The sequence below is a fragment of the Mauremys mutica genome, chromosome 7 (assembly GCF_020497125.1).
Source record: "Mauremys mutica isolate MM-2020 ecotype Southern chromosome 7, ASM2049712v1, whole genome shotgun sequence".
Classification (NCBI taxonomy): Eukaryota; Metazoa; Chordata; order Testudines; family Geoemydidae; genus Mauremys; species Mauremys mutica.
The window spans coordinates 26,645,339-26,659,831 of record NC_059078.1 but is presented as its reverse complement, the minus strand read 5'-3'; the positions used below and the strand labels follow the sequence as shown (position 1 = coordinate 26,659,831).

The 14,493-nt window shown below is 41.8% G+C and overlaps 2 protein-coding genes across 11 annotated transcripts in view; one reads left to right on the top strand and one right to left on the bottom strand.

Annotated features, from left to right (window-relative positions):
- CACNA2D3 (calcium voltage-gated channel auxiliary subunit alpha2delta 3) overlaps positions 1-14,493 on the top strand; it is a 752,236-nt gene that overhangs the window by 627,256 nt on the left and 110,487 nt on the right. The gene's annotated exons all lie outside the window — the stretch shown is intronic.
- LRTM1 (leucine rich repeats and transmembrane domains 1) overlaps positions 1-14,493 on the bottom strand; it is a 36,083-nt gene that overhangs the window by 8,613 nt on the left and 12,977 nt on the right. The window contains exon 3 of the mRNA XM_045025512.1: positions 7,708-8,169. Coding sequence (XP_044881447.1) covers positions 7,736-8,169 — 434 coding nt within the window. The 3' untranslated portion in view covers positions 7,708-7,735. The remainder of the gene's footprint in view (positions 1-7,707; positions 8,170-14,493) is intronic.

The window sequence follows — 14,493 nt, the reverse complement described above, 5'->3', positions numbered from 1 at the left end:
GCATCTATTAATTGTTCATAAACTATTGTGTACTGTTCAGGTTACCCACTCTTTTACCTGCCACTACTTTGAATGTGATTACAACCATGCAATGTGCTTAAAAGGAATAGCCCCACCTATAAAAAGTTCTCTCTTAGTAGTAGTGTTTAAGAGAAAACAAACATGCCATTGCACTGAAACACCATTCAAAGGTTCTAAGTTTCTAAAATATATGCTTTTCTTATCAGTCAAGACAGCAATTTTCTTAATCTTTACTCCAGTTTGTAAGCCTCTGAACATTATAATCAGTAGTAATGCTTAGTAAATCCCTTGCACTGTCCCTGCATGCTTTAGTGGAAATCACAGTTAGTTTATATTTTTCCAAAGGGCCTAATACATTTTTCATATTCTCTTCATATTCATAAATCTAATATTGAAATGCATACTAATGGCTTCAGTAAAAAGCAGAATGTATATTCAGTGTTCAAGGCATTCGCATGCACACACTCTCAGTTCACTTCGTCATTTAGAAATGATGCCTTTATCTGATAGCACAGTTCTTGAGGGGTATATTTATCTGTTAATGTAATCATAATTTCTGAGCGTAAGTGCCTTGGTTGCCTAATCCATCTCTTTAATTCTATAGCACTCATCACCTAGAATCCAAGTGCTGCACAGGTAGAGTAGATCTGTGTGATGATAGGTATAGTGAACTTCAAAGAGGATTTTGCTCCTCACTCTTGGCCAGTTGTGTTAGGCTGTTCTTTTTTAAAAGTGTAGCTAACGTGGGAAAGTTTAGCAGATGTGTGGATCTAGTAGCAGATTCTAGAGGTTTTTCCCAAAGGACATTGCTGCCAACCAAATAATTCCTTGATTACATTACATGGCAGAGAATCTGGACTGGTTTTATGAAATTAAGATAATGCTGCCTTGGTTTGAATTTTAAGCAATTTGTTGTTTGTTTCTCTGCAGTTATGAGGATAATAAATAAATAAATTCATCATAAATTAAATACTAGTTTATCCCCTTTCTTGAAAAACCTTTTACTTCCAAAAATGCACAGGATTTGCAGATTCTCATTCCCTCCTTGAAGCAAGAATGGCAGTCTTGATTAAGAAACTTAGCTTGCAGTATCCACAAAGGCAAGAAGAAGTCCATGGAAAACTCTGGCCCCAAATCTGTCGATCCCCTCTCTAATCATGCAGAGCTGACCACAGGCTCAACCCCTGTTGGTAACATGCTGTAGTCATGTACTTTGCTGTCACTGAATCATCTGTCCCTTCCTCCATGATGGGTCAATGTAGAGTTGCCAGTTTGGTTGGTTGTATTCCTGGAGATTTCATCACATGACATAATCTTTAAAGATTAATCTTCAGTTCCTGGAGACTCCAGGTCAATCCTGGATGGTTGGCAACCCTAGGTAAATGCCACATCCAGGTGATTATTGTTGCTGGCTGCCTTACCAGGGAGCATGCAGTCATATTTCAGGTAACACACAACCAGAAAATACCAAGAATCTTGTGTGAATGTTATTAATATGACCTTTCCAGCCCTGTTTTGCAGATTAAAGAGGTTCAAATAAGCATACTTTTTCAATGCTGAACTAAAGGGAGCCTCTGTACTTTTGTCACCTGGCCAGCAGCAAATAGGAGGTTATTATGATGCAAACAATGGTGTCTTATTTTGTTAATGTTGCAAATGAAAGATACACTATGTATAATGTAGTTAAGCTGCCTATTTTAAAAAACAGGGAGGGGTATCCTCTCTCTGATTGGAAGTGGGATCACTTTGGGGTAATGAAGTTTAAATTTTTATCATCTTTCTGCAAGTTTTGGATGGAAAGACTTGCATACAGCACTCAGTACTTGTGTTTCTCTCCAGCTATATAACCATTAATGGGCTTTTTCTGTAGAGAACAAAGTGAAATCTGTGTGGTTTTATCTCCTATTCTAAATTGGGAACAAATTTGCAAGTAGGACCACTTTCTTCATCTCCATTTTCCATGTATCGATTCTGAAAACTAAGTGACAAGGTGACCCCTATTTGAAAGATAAGAATAGTACAATCCATTTCTTTTAGCTGTCTTTCCAAATGGCAGACAGTGAACAAGCTATCCTGATGTTTTCAGGAATAAAGGGGCTCTTCCAGAGTTTACGGGGGAAACACTGTGTTTATAGAAATACTCTACGTTGCATTGTTGAAACTGTTTGTCAATGACCTTTACTGGCAAAATAAAGCTGTGCAAATAACTCATTATTTCAGCAGCAGATGTCCATATCTTTGCAAATTAAGGCCATTTCTGTAGGGAATCCCTTGATTCAGCAGTATACAATGAGCAGCTAAAAATAATCTGTAAGGCGTTTGAAAATTATCCCTTATGAACTGCAGTGGTTGTGAAAGATAATTTGTGGTTCTCACAGAATACTCAGCAAATTGTGTCTTTCATCTGAATTTTATTTTTACAGATAAACATTACATTTTTCATATTGCAAAATTGTAAGTTTGCATTTGTTAATTTAAATGATTGGCTCTCTATTTTTCTCTGTTGAGACTCTGTTGACATTTAAAACATTAGTAAACATTATCATCTTAAATGGCTGTTTGTGGCAACCGTGGGCTGAATTTATAAATGTATTCAATTTTATCAAAGCATTTTTTGAACATATAGCATGTTAATGACACATTTAGTATGGGTTGGCCTACTCCAGTCATACAAAGAAATGCATTAATGGAAGTAAGAAATATCTTGCTTTATGGCAGAATTTCACATGGAATTAAGGCCTGAAAATGCCAAAAGCAGCTTAAAGGTAACCTAAAAAAATATTTTAAAATCATTTTTGTGTCTTTTTTTGCTTCTTTAGGAAGAGAGTCTAAAAGGTTTTGGTAGGTTGGTTTGAGTTTTTTTAAGGAGTGAGCAGAGGGTATTTAGTATCAGAGGGGTAGCCGTGTTAGTCTGGTTCTGTAGAAGCAGCAAAGAATCCTGTGGCACCTTATAGACTAACAGACGTTTTGCAGCATGAGCTTTCGTGGGTGAATACCCACTTCTTCGGATGCAAGTGGTGGAAATTTCCTGGGGCAGGTATATATAAGCAAGCAAGAAGCAAGTTAGAGATAACGAGGTTAGATCAATCAGGGTGGATGAGGCCCTGTTCTAGCAGTTGAGGTGTGAAAACCAAGGGAGGAGAAACTGGTTCTGTAATTGGCAAGCCATTCACAGTCTTTGTTTAGTCCTGAGCTGATGGTGTCAAATTTGCAGATGAACTGGAGCTCAGCAGTTTCTCTTTGAAGTCTGGTCCTAAAGTTTTTTTGCTGTAGGATGGCCGTCTTAAGATCTGCTATTGTGTGGCCAGGGAGGTTGAAGTGTTCTCCTACAGGTTTTTGTATATTGCCATTCCTAATGTCTGATTTGTGTCCATTTATCCTTTTCCTTAGAGACTGTCCAGTTTGACCGATGTACATAGCAGAGGGGCATTGCTGGCATATGATGGGATATATTACATTGGTGGAAGTGCAGGTGAATGAACCGGTGATGTTGTGGCTGATCTGGTTTGGTCCTGTGATGGTGTTGCTGGTGTAGATATGTGGGCAGAGTTGGCATCGAGGTTTGTTGCATGGATTGGTTCCTGAGCTAGAGTTACTATGGTGCGGTGTGCAGTTGTTGGTGAGAATATGCTTCAGGTTGGCAGGTTGTCTGTGGGCGAGAACTGGTCTGCCACCCAAGGCCTGTGAAAGTGTGGGATCATTGTCCAGGATGGGTTGTAGATCCCTGATGATGCGTTGTAGGGGTTTTAGCTGGGGACTGTATGTGATGGCCAGTGGAGTCCTGTTGGTTTCTTTCTTGGGTTTGTCTTCCAGTAGGAGGCTTCTGGGTACACGTCTGGCTCTGTTGATCTGTTTCCTTATTTCCTCGTGTGGGTACTGTAGTCTTGAGAATGCTTGGTGGAGATTTTCTAGGTGTTGGTCTCTGTCTGCGGGGTTAGAGCAGATACGGTTGTACCTCAGTGCTTGGCTGTAGACAATGGATCTTGTGGTGTGTCCGGGATGGAAGCTGGAGGCATGAAGGTAGAGGGTATTTGTACTTAAAGTGCCATAGCTGAGTCCCAGGTTATTGGGAGCAGTGTCAGTGAAATCCTGGCTCCACTGAAGTCAGTTGGAGCTTTAGCATTTTTCACATTTGCATCTGCCATCTAATTGCATGGGTGCGCTGGGCCCTAAATTTGGGTTGTGTGTATGTGTTCCCCAGCTCCGTTGTAATTCCCACAGGTAAAAGGCCTTTGACTTTGGTTTGGCACTGAGGCTCTTGATTTAGTGCATAGATGGTAAAATTCCATCCAATACCCTTGCATCACTACCCTAGCTAAAAAAAAAAATCCTTTTTTGGGAGGGGAGGGGTTACAAAATGCTAATTCTGAAAATAAAATCCAAGCTAGAAAATTTAGACATATATATTATAATAATCTAATACTGGATTTAAATGGTGCAGTGAACTTCCTAGCCAAATATTTTATTTGAAAAAATGCTTCTGCAGTTTAAGAATATCCTTTCCCTTCTGGTTCTCTGGTGTTGAGGATTTTGTGGCTGCAACATCCTCTTACAGCAAACTTTCTGCTTCTGGATCCCTCTTCTAGGATTGATCCTACAGGGAATCTAGCCAGAGAAGAGAAAGAATAACAACATACAAACACACAATTGTATTGGCAAAAACAACGAGGAGTCCTTGTGGCACCTTAGAGACTAACACAATTTTTAGGGCATAAGCTTTCATGGGCTAAAACCCACTTCATCAGATGCATGGAGTGGAAAATACAGTAGGCAGGTATAAATACACAGCACATGAAAAGATGGGATTTGCCTTACCAAGTGAGGGGTCAGTGCAGGGGCGGCTCTAGAAATTCCGCCGCCCCAAGCAGGGCGGCGCGCCGCGCCGCTCGCACCGCCCTTCCCCGGTCCCGCGGCTGGGGCAGAAGTGCCTGCGGACGGTCCCGTGGTCCCGCGGCTCCGGTGGAGCATCCGCAGGCATGCCTGCTGGAGCTCCATCCGAGCCGCGGGACCAGTGCACCCGCCGCAGTCATGCCTGCGGGAGCTCAAGCGGAGCCGCGGGAAGAGGGGACCCTCCGCAGTCATGCCTGCGGCAGGTCTGCTCGTCCCGGGGCTCCGGTGGACCTCCCGCAGGCATGCCTGCGGATGCTCCACCGGAGCCAAATGCTGCCCTGCCTGGACAATGCCGCCCCACGCGCCTGCTTGGCGCGCTGGGGTCTGGAGCAGGCCCTGGGTCAGTGCTAACAAGCCAATTCAATTAAGGTGAATGTGGGCTATTCTCAACAGTTGACAAGAAGGGGTGAATACCAAGGGAGGAAAAACCACTTTTGTAGTGCTAATGAGGCCAGTGTAATCAAGGTGGCCCACAAGATTTCAACAATTTCCACCCCACCATCAACCTCAGCGTGGACCAGTCCACACAAGAGATCCACTTCCTGGACACTACAGTGCAAATAAGCGATGGTCACATAAACACCACCCTATACCAGAAACCTAATGACCACTACACTTACCTACATGCCTCTAGCTTTCATCCAGACCACATCACACGATCCATTGTCTACAGCCAAACTCTAAGATACAACCACATTTGCCTCAATCCCTCAGACAGAGACAAACACCTACAGGATCTCTATCAAGCATTCTTAAAACTACAGTACCCACATGGTGAAGTGAAGAAACAGATTGATATAGCCAGAAGGGTACCCAGAAGTCCCTACTATAGGACAGGCCCAACAAAGAAAGTAACAGAACACCACTAGCCATCACCTACAGCCCCCAACTAAAACCTTTCCAGTTCATCATCAAGAATCTACAACCTATCATTGGGAGACAGGCCAGTCCTCGTTTACGGACAGCCCCCCAACCTGAAGCAAATACTCACCAAGAACTACACACCACACAACAAAAACACTAACCCAGGAACCAATCTCTGCAACAAACCCTGTTGCCAACTCTGTCCACATATCTATTCAAGGGACACCATCATAGGACCTAACCACATCAGCTACACCATCAGGGGCTCGTTCACCTGCACATCTACTAATGTGATATATGCCATCATTTGCCAGCAATGCCCCTCTGCCATGTACATTGGCCAAACCTGTCAGTCTCTACACAAAAGAATAAATGGACACAAATCAGACATCTAGAATTATAACATTAAAAAATCAGTAGGAGAACATTTCAATCTCCCTGGACACTCAATAACAGACTTAAAAGTAGCAATTCTTCAACAAAAAAACTTCAGAAATAGACTCCAACGAGAAACTGCGGAACTGGAATTAATTTGCAAACTGAACACCATCAAATTAGGCCTGAATAAAGACTGGGAGTGGATGGGTCACTACAAAAACTAATTTCCCTCTGCTGATACTTACACCTTCTTGTCAACTGTTGGACTGGGCCATCTTGATTACATTGGCCTCATTAGCACTACAAAAGTGATTTTTCCTCCCTTGGTATTCACCCTTTCTTGTCAACTGTTGAGAATAGCCCACTTCCACCTTAATTGAATTGGCCCATTAGCACTGATCCCCTACTTGGTAAGGCAATTCCAATCTTTTCATGTGCTGTGTATTTATACCTGCCTACTGTATTTTCCACTCCATGCATCTGATGAAGTGGGTTTTAGCCCATGAAAGCTTATGCCCCAAAAAATTTGTTAGTCTCTAAGGTGCCGCAAGGACTCCTTGTTGTTTTTGCTGATGCAGACTAACACGGCTACCACTCTGAAACCTGACAATTGTATTGGTTTCAGTACCAAATCCATTATTTTATTCCTGTTATGAGAGTTGCCACATGGAAGTTTTATGAATTAAGACCATCAGAAGTGTCTGTGGTGGTTGTGTATTAGTCCTTTGTTAAGGAAGTAAGTGTTTATATGTTTATATTTTATTTTTTGCTTCTGTCAGTGCCCTTTCTCAAATCCTTGTATCAGAATGCCACAGTGCCCTCATGTTAACTATTCCTCCTTCACTTCCATCTTGCCCACTCCTCTTTACTGTTCCCCAAGTACGAAAAGAAAGATATTTCTGTCTCTGGATATGGCCTAGAAGTGAACTGCTATAGCTAATTATGGATTTTCCATCTCATAAACTACCTCATGGATGCAATATTAAAATGGTTTATCTAGTAGAGCAGGTCGAATAGTGGAAAAAATGTGCTTGCAAATAATTTATTTTGAAAAAATTGTTGGGTCAGTTACTTTCAGTGAATAATTTGGCCAGTTCTACTATTATCTAGTATGACCTGTACTTAGAGGTTACTATTCTGCCATATATTCCTTAGGTACATATTAGGCAAGTTTTACCAAGCCACTTAAAATTGCTTTGCATTTTCCATTCCAGAAATCTCACTTGTGATGGCTAGTGACTGTCTATAATTGCCATGTATTGTACTAATGTTACACAGCAACTAGTTCATGTAGAATTGAATATTTTAAAGTGGTTACATGAAGATTTAATTAATCTTAAACTCACATCCTCATGTAATACTTCAGATGTATGCATGCGCAAAACATAAATAATATATTTATTTCCTCTATTTAACCTCTCAACATAAATTGCTACCCAGGCATGAATGTCTACTTTACAGAAACTGTTTTAATGTGAAAAATCAAAATACAGGAGTAACAAGTAAATCAATCCTACTTGACACTAAGCTTCTGATTGAAACGAGGAGTCTTACTTGAGTGAAACCAAAGACCAAAAGTAACTTAAGCCAAGGAACTATCAAATGGCTCTTTTTCTTCAGGACTCCCCAGCTCTGTTACTGGGGCCAAGTGTTCTCTGTGGTATTTAGCAGTAATTGCAGCATAGGCACAACCATACACAGCAGCTGCCAACATCATTAGACACACGATTCCACAGACAACTCCAGTTATTACTACAGTGGCGATTGCATGACGCAAACTAACTGGCCTTGGCTTCGGTTTAGGTTCGCAGTCTGAATGGCTACTTTCTCCATTTTCATTGTGATGAGTGTGCTTCAGAGAACTTCTGTGCTCAGAGCTATGGTGATGAATATTAGCCAGATGAACCTGAGCCGCTGTGGGAGGGCATGTCCCGTACATCTCATAAGGAACTTTGAGGAGGTCCTTTCCCTTCCGATTTTCTGGTGTTGAGCATATAATGCCATCACTTATTCCTCCTGAAAAGAACATATTAAAATCTTGAGCTCTTTGGCTTTCTGAATTTTCTGTATGTAAAAACTAAATGAAGCCCAATGGAATTTATAAACTGCTTCATTTTTGTACTTTTAAAGCATTTACAGCCATATATTATTTTGTGTATATTTCCAGTTAGTTAAAGACTAGGATTATAACACTTTTATATACTCAAATAAGCAATTACTTGTAACCAGTAATTAATTAGGAGTAAACTTACCTGTACTTTATCAATGTTTATAGTAAAACAAAACAACCTCCACCCCACACCTTGCGCACACACCCAGTAGTATAAAAATAGGCAGATATAAAGCCATAAATGAAAACAAAGAGATATTGTTACCAGGTACATTCTTACCACTACTTTTTTAATAAACATAAATGGAAACAATATGTCTTCTGTAAACATTTCCTATTAGCATTCACAGTAGGGATGGTTCTGGCACTATGTGCTAACATTTGCCATGAAGCAAATTGTGAAAATAAAATATTCTATATGCCCTGATTTTTTCTGCATAGTTTATAAAAGCATGATACCATTCACATTACATGCCAAAACCAATATTCTCCATACAAAAGTTAGAAAAATAAAGCAGTTGAAATTTCTAATTTCAAACTTGTCCATACAGCATATCCTGTGTATTTTATTATAGACTCATAGATTTTAAGACCAGAAGGAATCACTCTGATCATCTAGTCTGACCTGCACATCACAGGCCATACAACCTCAACCACCCACTCCTGTAATAGATCCATAACTTCTGGCTGAGTTACTGAAGTCCTCAAATCATGATTTAAAGACTTCAAGTTACAGAGAATCCACCATCTACACTAGTTTAAACCTGCAAGTGACCCATGCCCCATGCAGCCTTTAGGGCTGGTTCCTGCTCTTTGCTGAATGGGTGAATTTGGTGTGGGGGGGAATGGAGTAAGGAGCCTTTTCACTCCTGCTCAAGCAGTGGGGCAGGATCAGTCCCTAGTGCATTAGAGCACATATGTATCAGAGTTCAGCTCCCTTACCATCCCACATATCATGGCCCCATAGCTACTGGTTGGGGCTAGAACCATTGTATATTTTCATGTTTGCGTAATTCAAAAGTAACTGAATCAAGTCAGTTCAAATTTCCTCTCCCTTTGTGGCCAGACATGGAAATTTTAATCTTAAAAAGAAATTGTTTTAGAAGGTGGTGAGTTAAGATGCGCCCAAACCAAATTCCTAAGGCCACCTTCCCCACAAATACTGGCCATGTTCCAAGATGAATCAGAGCCTAGCAGCTGAATCCCTGATCTGTAACAGGTCAAACCAAAAGCCTGGATCCAAAGACTTCCAAACATGGACATTTTCAGTGTGGATATGGCTGAAGATCCAAATTCTGCAGCTCTGATCCTTCCATGGTTATGAATGACTGAAAAGGGTGTGTTGGAATGGAAAACTAGAATTCTACCTTGACTAAAACATTCTCTATAATTAAGTATATGCAACAAGAATCAATTGCTTGAGTTGCCTTCAGTTCAAGAAATGTTATTCTTCTTCAAGTGAGGGTCCCTATCTGTATTCCACTGGGGGTTATGTGCAAGCGCCTGGAGCTTTTCAAAGTAGTTATGTCCATCGGTCCATGCATGCACACTTGCACTGCCTTATGGTTTCACCCAAGATGATAAAGGGGGGGCAGACCGACCACATCTTCAGTACCTTCTCACCACCGCATGGTCCGAGGCAGAGCTTCTGCTGTCCTCTTGTCCTTAGTGATGCATTTTCCAGAGTTTTTAGAAAAACAGTTTTTATTTTTATATTTCATATCTTCCGTTTTTTTTGTAGTGATTTTATTCTTTTTAGAAGTTTTGTAGATTTAAGAGCTGGAGATGTCGCTTCAGCGGTTAACTGCCAAACAATCCCCAACTCACTCTACACCCTACAGCACCCAGGTCTCCGTACCATATATAGTCAAGATTTTTGCTGTTTCTGTAGTAATTTTCTTGTTTCTAAAAGTTTGGTATGATTAAGGACTTGGGATGGTGCTTCAGCATTTTCTGCCAAACAATCCCCCCCCCCGTCCAGCAACCGGTACTAGGTATTGGATTATGCCAAAGAGGCCAGGATTCAAAGTCAGTGCTTTCTGCCCTTGCTTGTTTTCCCTCAGCAATGAGTACTGCCTGTACTGTTTGGGGGAAGCCCACACCGTGTCCAGATGCAGTATCTGCCTCTCCTTCCCTGCTCATCCATGGGAAGGCAGAGTCTTCCATCTTAAAAAGCACCTCATGCGAGTCACTATGGGGCTGCAGTCAGATCCTGGTCAGGAACCCCCACCCATACATTGGCCTGAACAATCCAAGAGCGTGTCTCCTACTATAGACCCTCAGTTCAGGACCTAGTCGTGAGTCATGGGAACATGCACATAAGCATGACAGTAAGTCTTTCTCCAGGTCTAAGAAAGATGCTGTGCTGTCCACAAGTTCCACCACGGAGCAGCACCACGTTCCAAGGCCCACAAGAGCAACTAAACGTTGCTCACCAGACCCACTAGTTCCAGACCCACACACCCCTCCTGCATCGGCATCATTGGTCCAGAGATGGATCCCTTTACTGGCCCCAGTTCTATCCATAGACTGGGAGCTGTTGATTCAAAGAGACTCGAAAATCCTCCTGGACCTCATCAACTGTCCTCCCCTGGAAAGGATGAGGTCTCCATGTGTTCCAGAACTCTTGTCTACTAAGAGAGCCCCATCCACTGTCTCAAATCTGCCACCTTCTGGCTGAATTCCTACAACACACCCCGTTCCATTGGCACCACCATTTGCATAGGACTCTGGTTCCTCTGAGTTTGAGGATCCAGATGTTACGCATGGTTCGCTGCCTGTTCTGAAGACATACCTATCAGAAGGTCCCAATGGCACCATGGCAATACCCTATCTTAGCTCAGCCCCAGAGCCACTGATACTCAACCCCTTGGGCACCACTGCTGCAACAGCAGGATCAACCAGGTTGGTCATATTGGAGCTCATCACCCCAGTTCTACCATCTGTGAGCCTCCACAGAAATGCCCAAAGACCCACAGATCCCATCCACCTGTTTTGACAATGAAGTCATCTGCACAACATGCCCAATCTTTGCTAAGCGATATTTCTGAGTGCAACTAGAGAGCCATCAACCACTTTGCACTCCAACGGTCTGACTAGCCACCCCTTTTGTGTGCCATCTCAAACTCTTTCTGCCAGCATGGAGAGCAATAACAACAGACAAAGTGGGTCCTGGGTATCATTCGACATGGCTATACCATTGAGTTAGTGACTCTGCCTCTTCCACATCCCCTGTGCTGATCCCATGCCAGGGATCACTCTCACAACAGTATTCTTACCCTAGAGGTGGACTCCCTCCTGCAGAGAGGCGCAATGGAGCCTTTCAAGTATTCAGACTGTTTTCTGGTACACAAGAAGGGGAGATTAGACCAGTCTTGGATCTCAGATGCCTCAACTGTTCCATTCGCTAGCCAAAGTTCTTCATGGTCACTGAATCAACTACACCTTTCCTCCCTTACCACTCTTGTCACGTGTCCTTCAGAAAGTCCAGTTGGAAAGGGCCATGGTCATCCCAATTGCTCCATTTTGGGCGTGCCAGTTCTGGTTTCCTCTTCTTCTCCTCTCCTACTCCTGACATTTCCGGGAGTGCTCACAGAACATAGCAACAGACTCTGGCACCCCAATCCATGGACGCTTCACCAGACAACTTGATTTTTGGGTGGATGCCTCCACTAGCACAGGAGTGTTTGTTGGCAGTATGAGATGTCCTCTACAATGGCAGAAAGAACTCCACGAGACAATCCTACCAAGCCAAAAGGGTGCGTTTCACTTCTTGGGCCCAACAGACAGGTCTTTCCTCCGAGGCTCTGGGCATCCCAGTGCTCTTAGATCAGTGGTTCTCCAACTTATTCCGGCTCCCTTCTTTATGTCTGTAGTCATTTACTGCCCCATCCTCCCCTCCAAGTACATATACCCTTCAGCTCTCTTTGGCCCTTCAGCATTAGCTGTCCACCTCAGAGAGCCAGCAGGCATTTCCCTCTGCTTCTCCCAGCCTTCAGCTCTCTCTGATCATGGCTGTTGGGCCTGGGGAAACTTGTAGATGACCTCCTGACTGCCTTCGTACCTTCTGCTTTCACCAGCAGGCTTCACTGCTCAATGAGGGAACTCTCACTGCTCCGCTGTTAGGGGCATCCCCTCCTCTGAGTGCTCTTTATTCTCAGAACTCTTTCTTCCTTTCTAAACTCTATCAGTGTTCTGGACTCTCAGTTCTGAACTCTCATTTATAACTCCCTGCAGCCAGCCCCACCCACCTTGTTACATCAAGCTAGGATGCACTTGACTGGAACACAAGCGCTGAGCCCAGTTTCATTTAAGGGGCCAGCTACCCTGTTATAGGAACATAACTCATTTTGGTTAGTATAAGTCACAGAAGAATAATACTAGAGGAATATTAGAGTACAGAATATCTAGACTTCTTCCAACACTGGCTGTTAAAATGGGTTTGTGTGTTTCATTTCACTTCGTTTTTTGCAATTTGGACAAATTTGTGTAAAGCAAAGGTGAGACAAGAAAAAAAAAAAGCACTGAATTGCCAAACAATGGCTGTGTTTCAGAGATAAACTAAAGAAGCTGTGCTGCTGGCATAGTAATTAAGATAATCTGATATGCTTATCTTGGATCATTACCTTCCATTGCATACAGAATTCACAACCCCTGCTAAAATTTGTTCTGGGGAATAGGTCCAGCAAAATTTAACAAAAGCCTGGGGGCTGAAAGAAATAACTTAATATTTTAACAGTCTAGAAAGTAGTATGATTTTAACCCCGGGGATAAAGCCTTTAGGAGACTATTTTTTATCAGTTAAATTACAGACCCACTCTTTCATCTCAGCCCATTGACTATTTTGATAAATTGCACATATCACTGGCTTAAAAGCTTGTTTAATTTTATTTATTATTTTCTATAACTAATACCACCTTCCACCTGTTATCTAGCCAAGTATTAGGCATCTTGTATTGATGAAACTTAATTAAATGTACATGTTTTAACATAGATCCAATGGACCAGATCCTTATCTGTGCCAGTGCTGCTTCTAGAACAGATGACTCTGGAGATGCTATTACACCATCATTCCAGCTCCTCACTCCTAGAATGCCTGGGAGCTGTGCCTCCAGCACAATTTAGAACAGCTTCAAGTCCACTTTAAGTTGTGCCCAGCTGGAATGGCTTAACTTGTGCTGGAGATTCCCCTTATGCTAACCATTTCCTTCAGGTAGACAATAAATGCTGATTTCCATCTGCGCTGGGCATGCTAAGGAACTGGCCCAATGATTTGGCCACAACATAAAAAGAGAGATACTGTAAAAAGAAATATGTCTCTTCTCATGGCGGTAATTCCTGAAATAAAAATAAAATTTTGAGGTATGTGTGCAATTTAGTGATTACTTGTGGTATACTCTATCAGCGGGTGACAGGATAGTAGCAAGAATTTCGTGGTGAAACATTTGGAGACTTGACTATTTGTTACCAATTCACTAATTGGACATATAAATTGTCCAATTATATAAATTTCATTTTAACAAGGAAGTGTGCATATGAACTTTAAACATTTCTAGTAACCAACGTGTGAGGTTTTTAAGGCTATTCTTGCAAGGTTTAAAGTTATTCTTGCACAAACTCACTTAAAAGTTAATTAAAAGGAGAAATAAGGAGTGGAAATTAGTTGGTTAGTTCCACAGTAAGTCTTCTGTTTGTTGAATGATTAAAGCAACTTTATTTAGGCACAACAAAGGACAGTCTGTCATGGGTTATTTCCTTTCATTCTCATCTCTTCAGCCTTCCACCCTTCTGTGCACAAACCAAATCTCATCTTCAAGATTCCTGCCCATGTAACTGAGTGAAGGCCATCAATGGATACTGAATAGCAATTGTGTTACAGAGGGCAAACAGAAGACACAGAGCATCTTCACATGAGCTGTTGCATTGTACCATGCCAATATATTGACCAACATACAGATAGGAAACCAAGGAAATATTTGTATCACATTCATGCATCAACATTTATTTTAGAGGAAATAAGATTGTCTTGTTCTTTTGATTTCTCAAAAGTCTGACTAGCTCCCACAGCAATCAGGGCCAGATCTTCCTTTAATGTTTAATACCTTTCACTGCCTACACTGCATATAAAACAGATACACTTAAAAAAAAACCCAAACATTTTAGAATTATAAATGATTTCTTTTTCTTTTATCTAAATCATTTTGGATTCTAAAGCTGCTCAGAACAAAGCT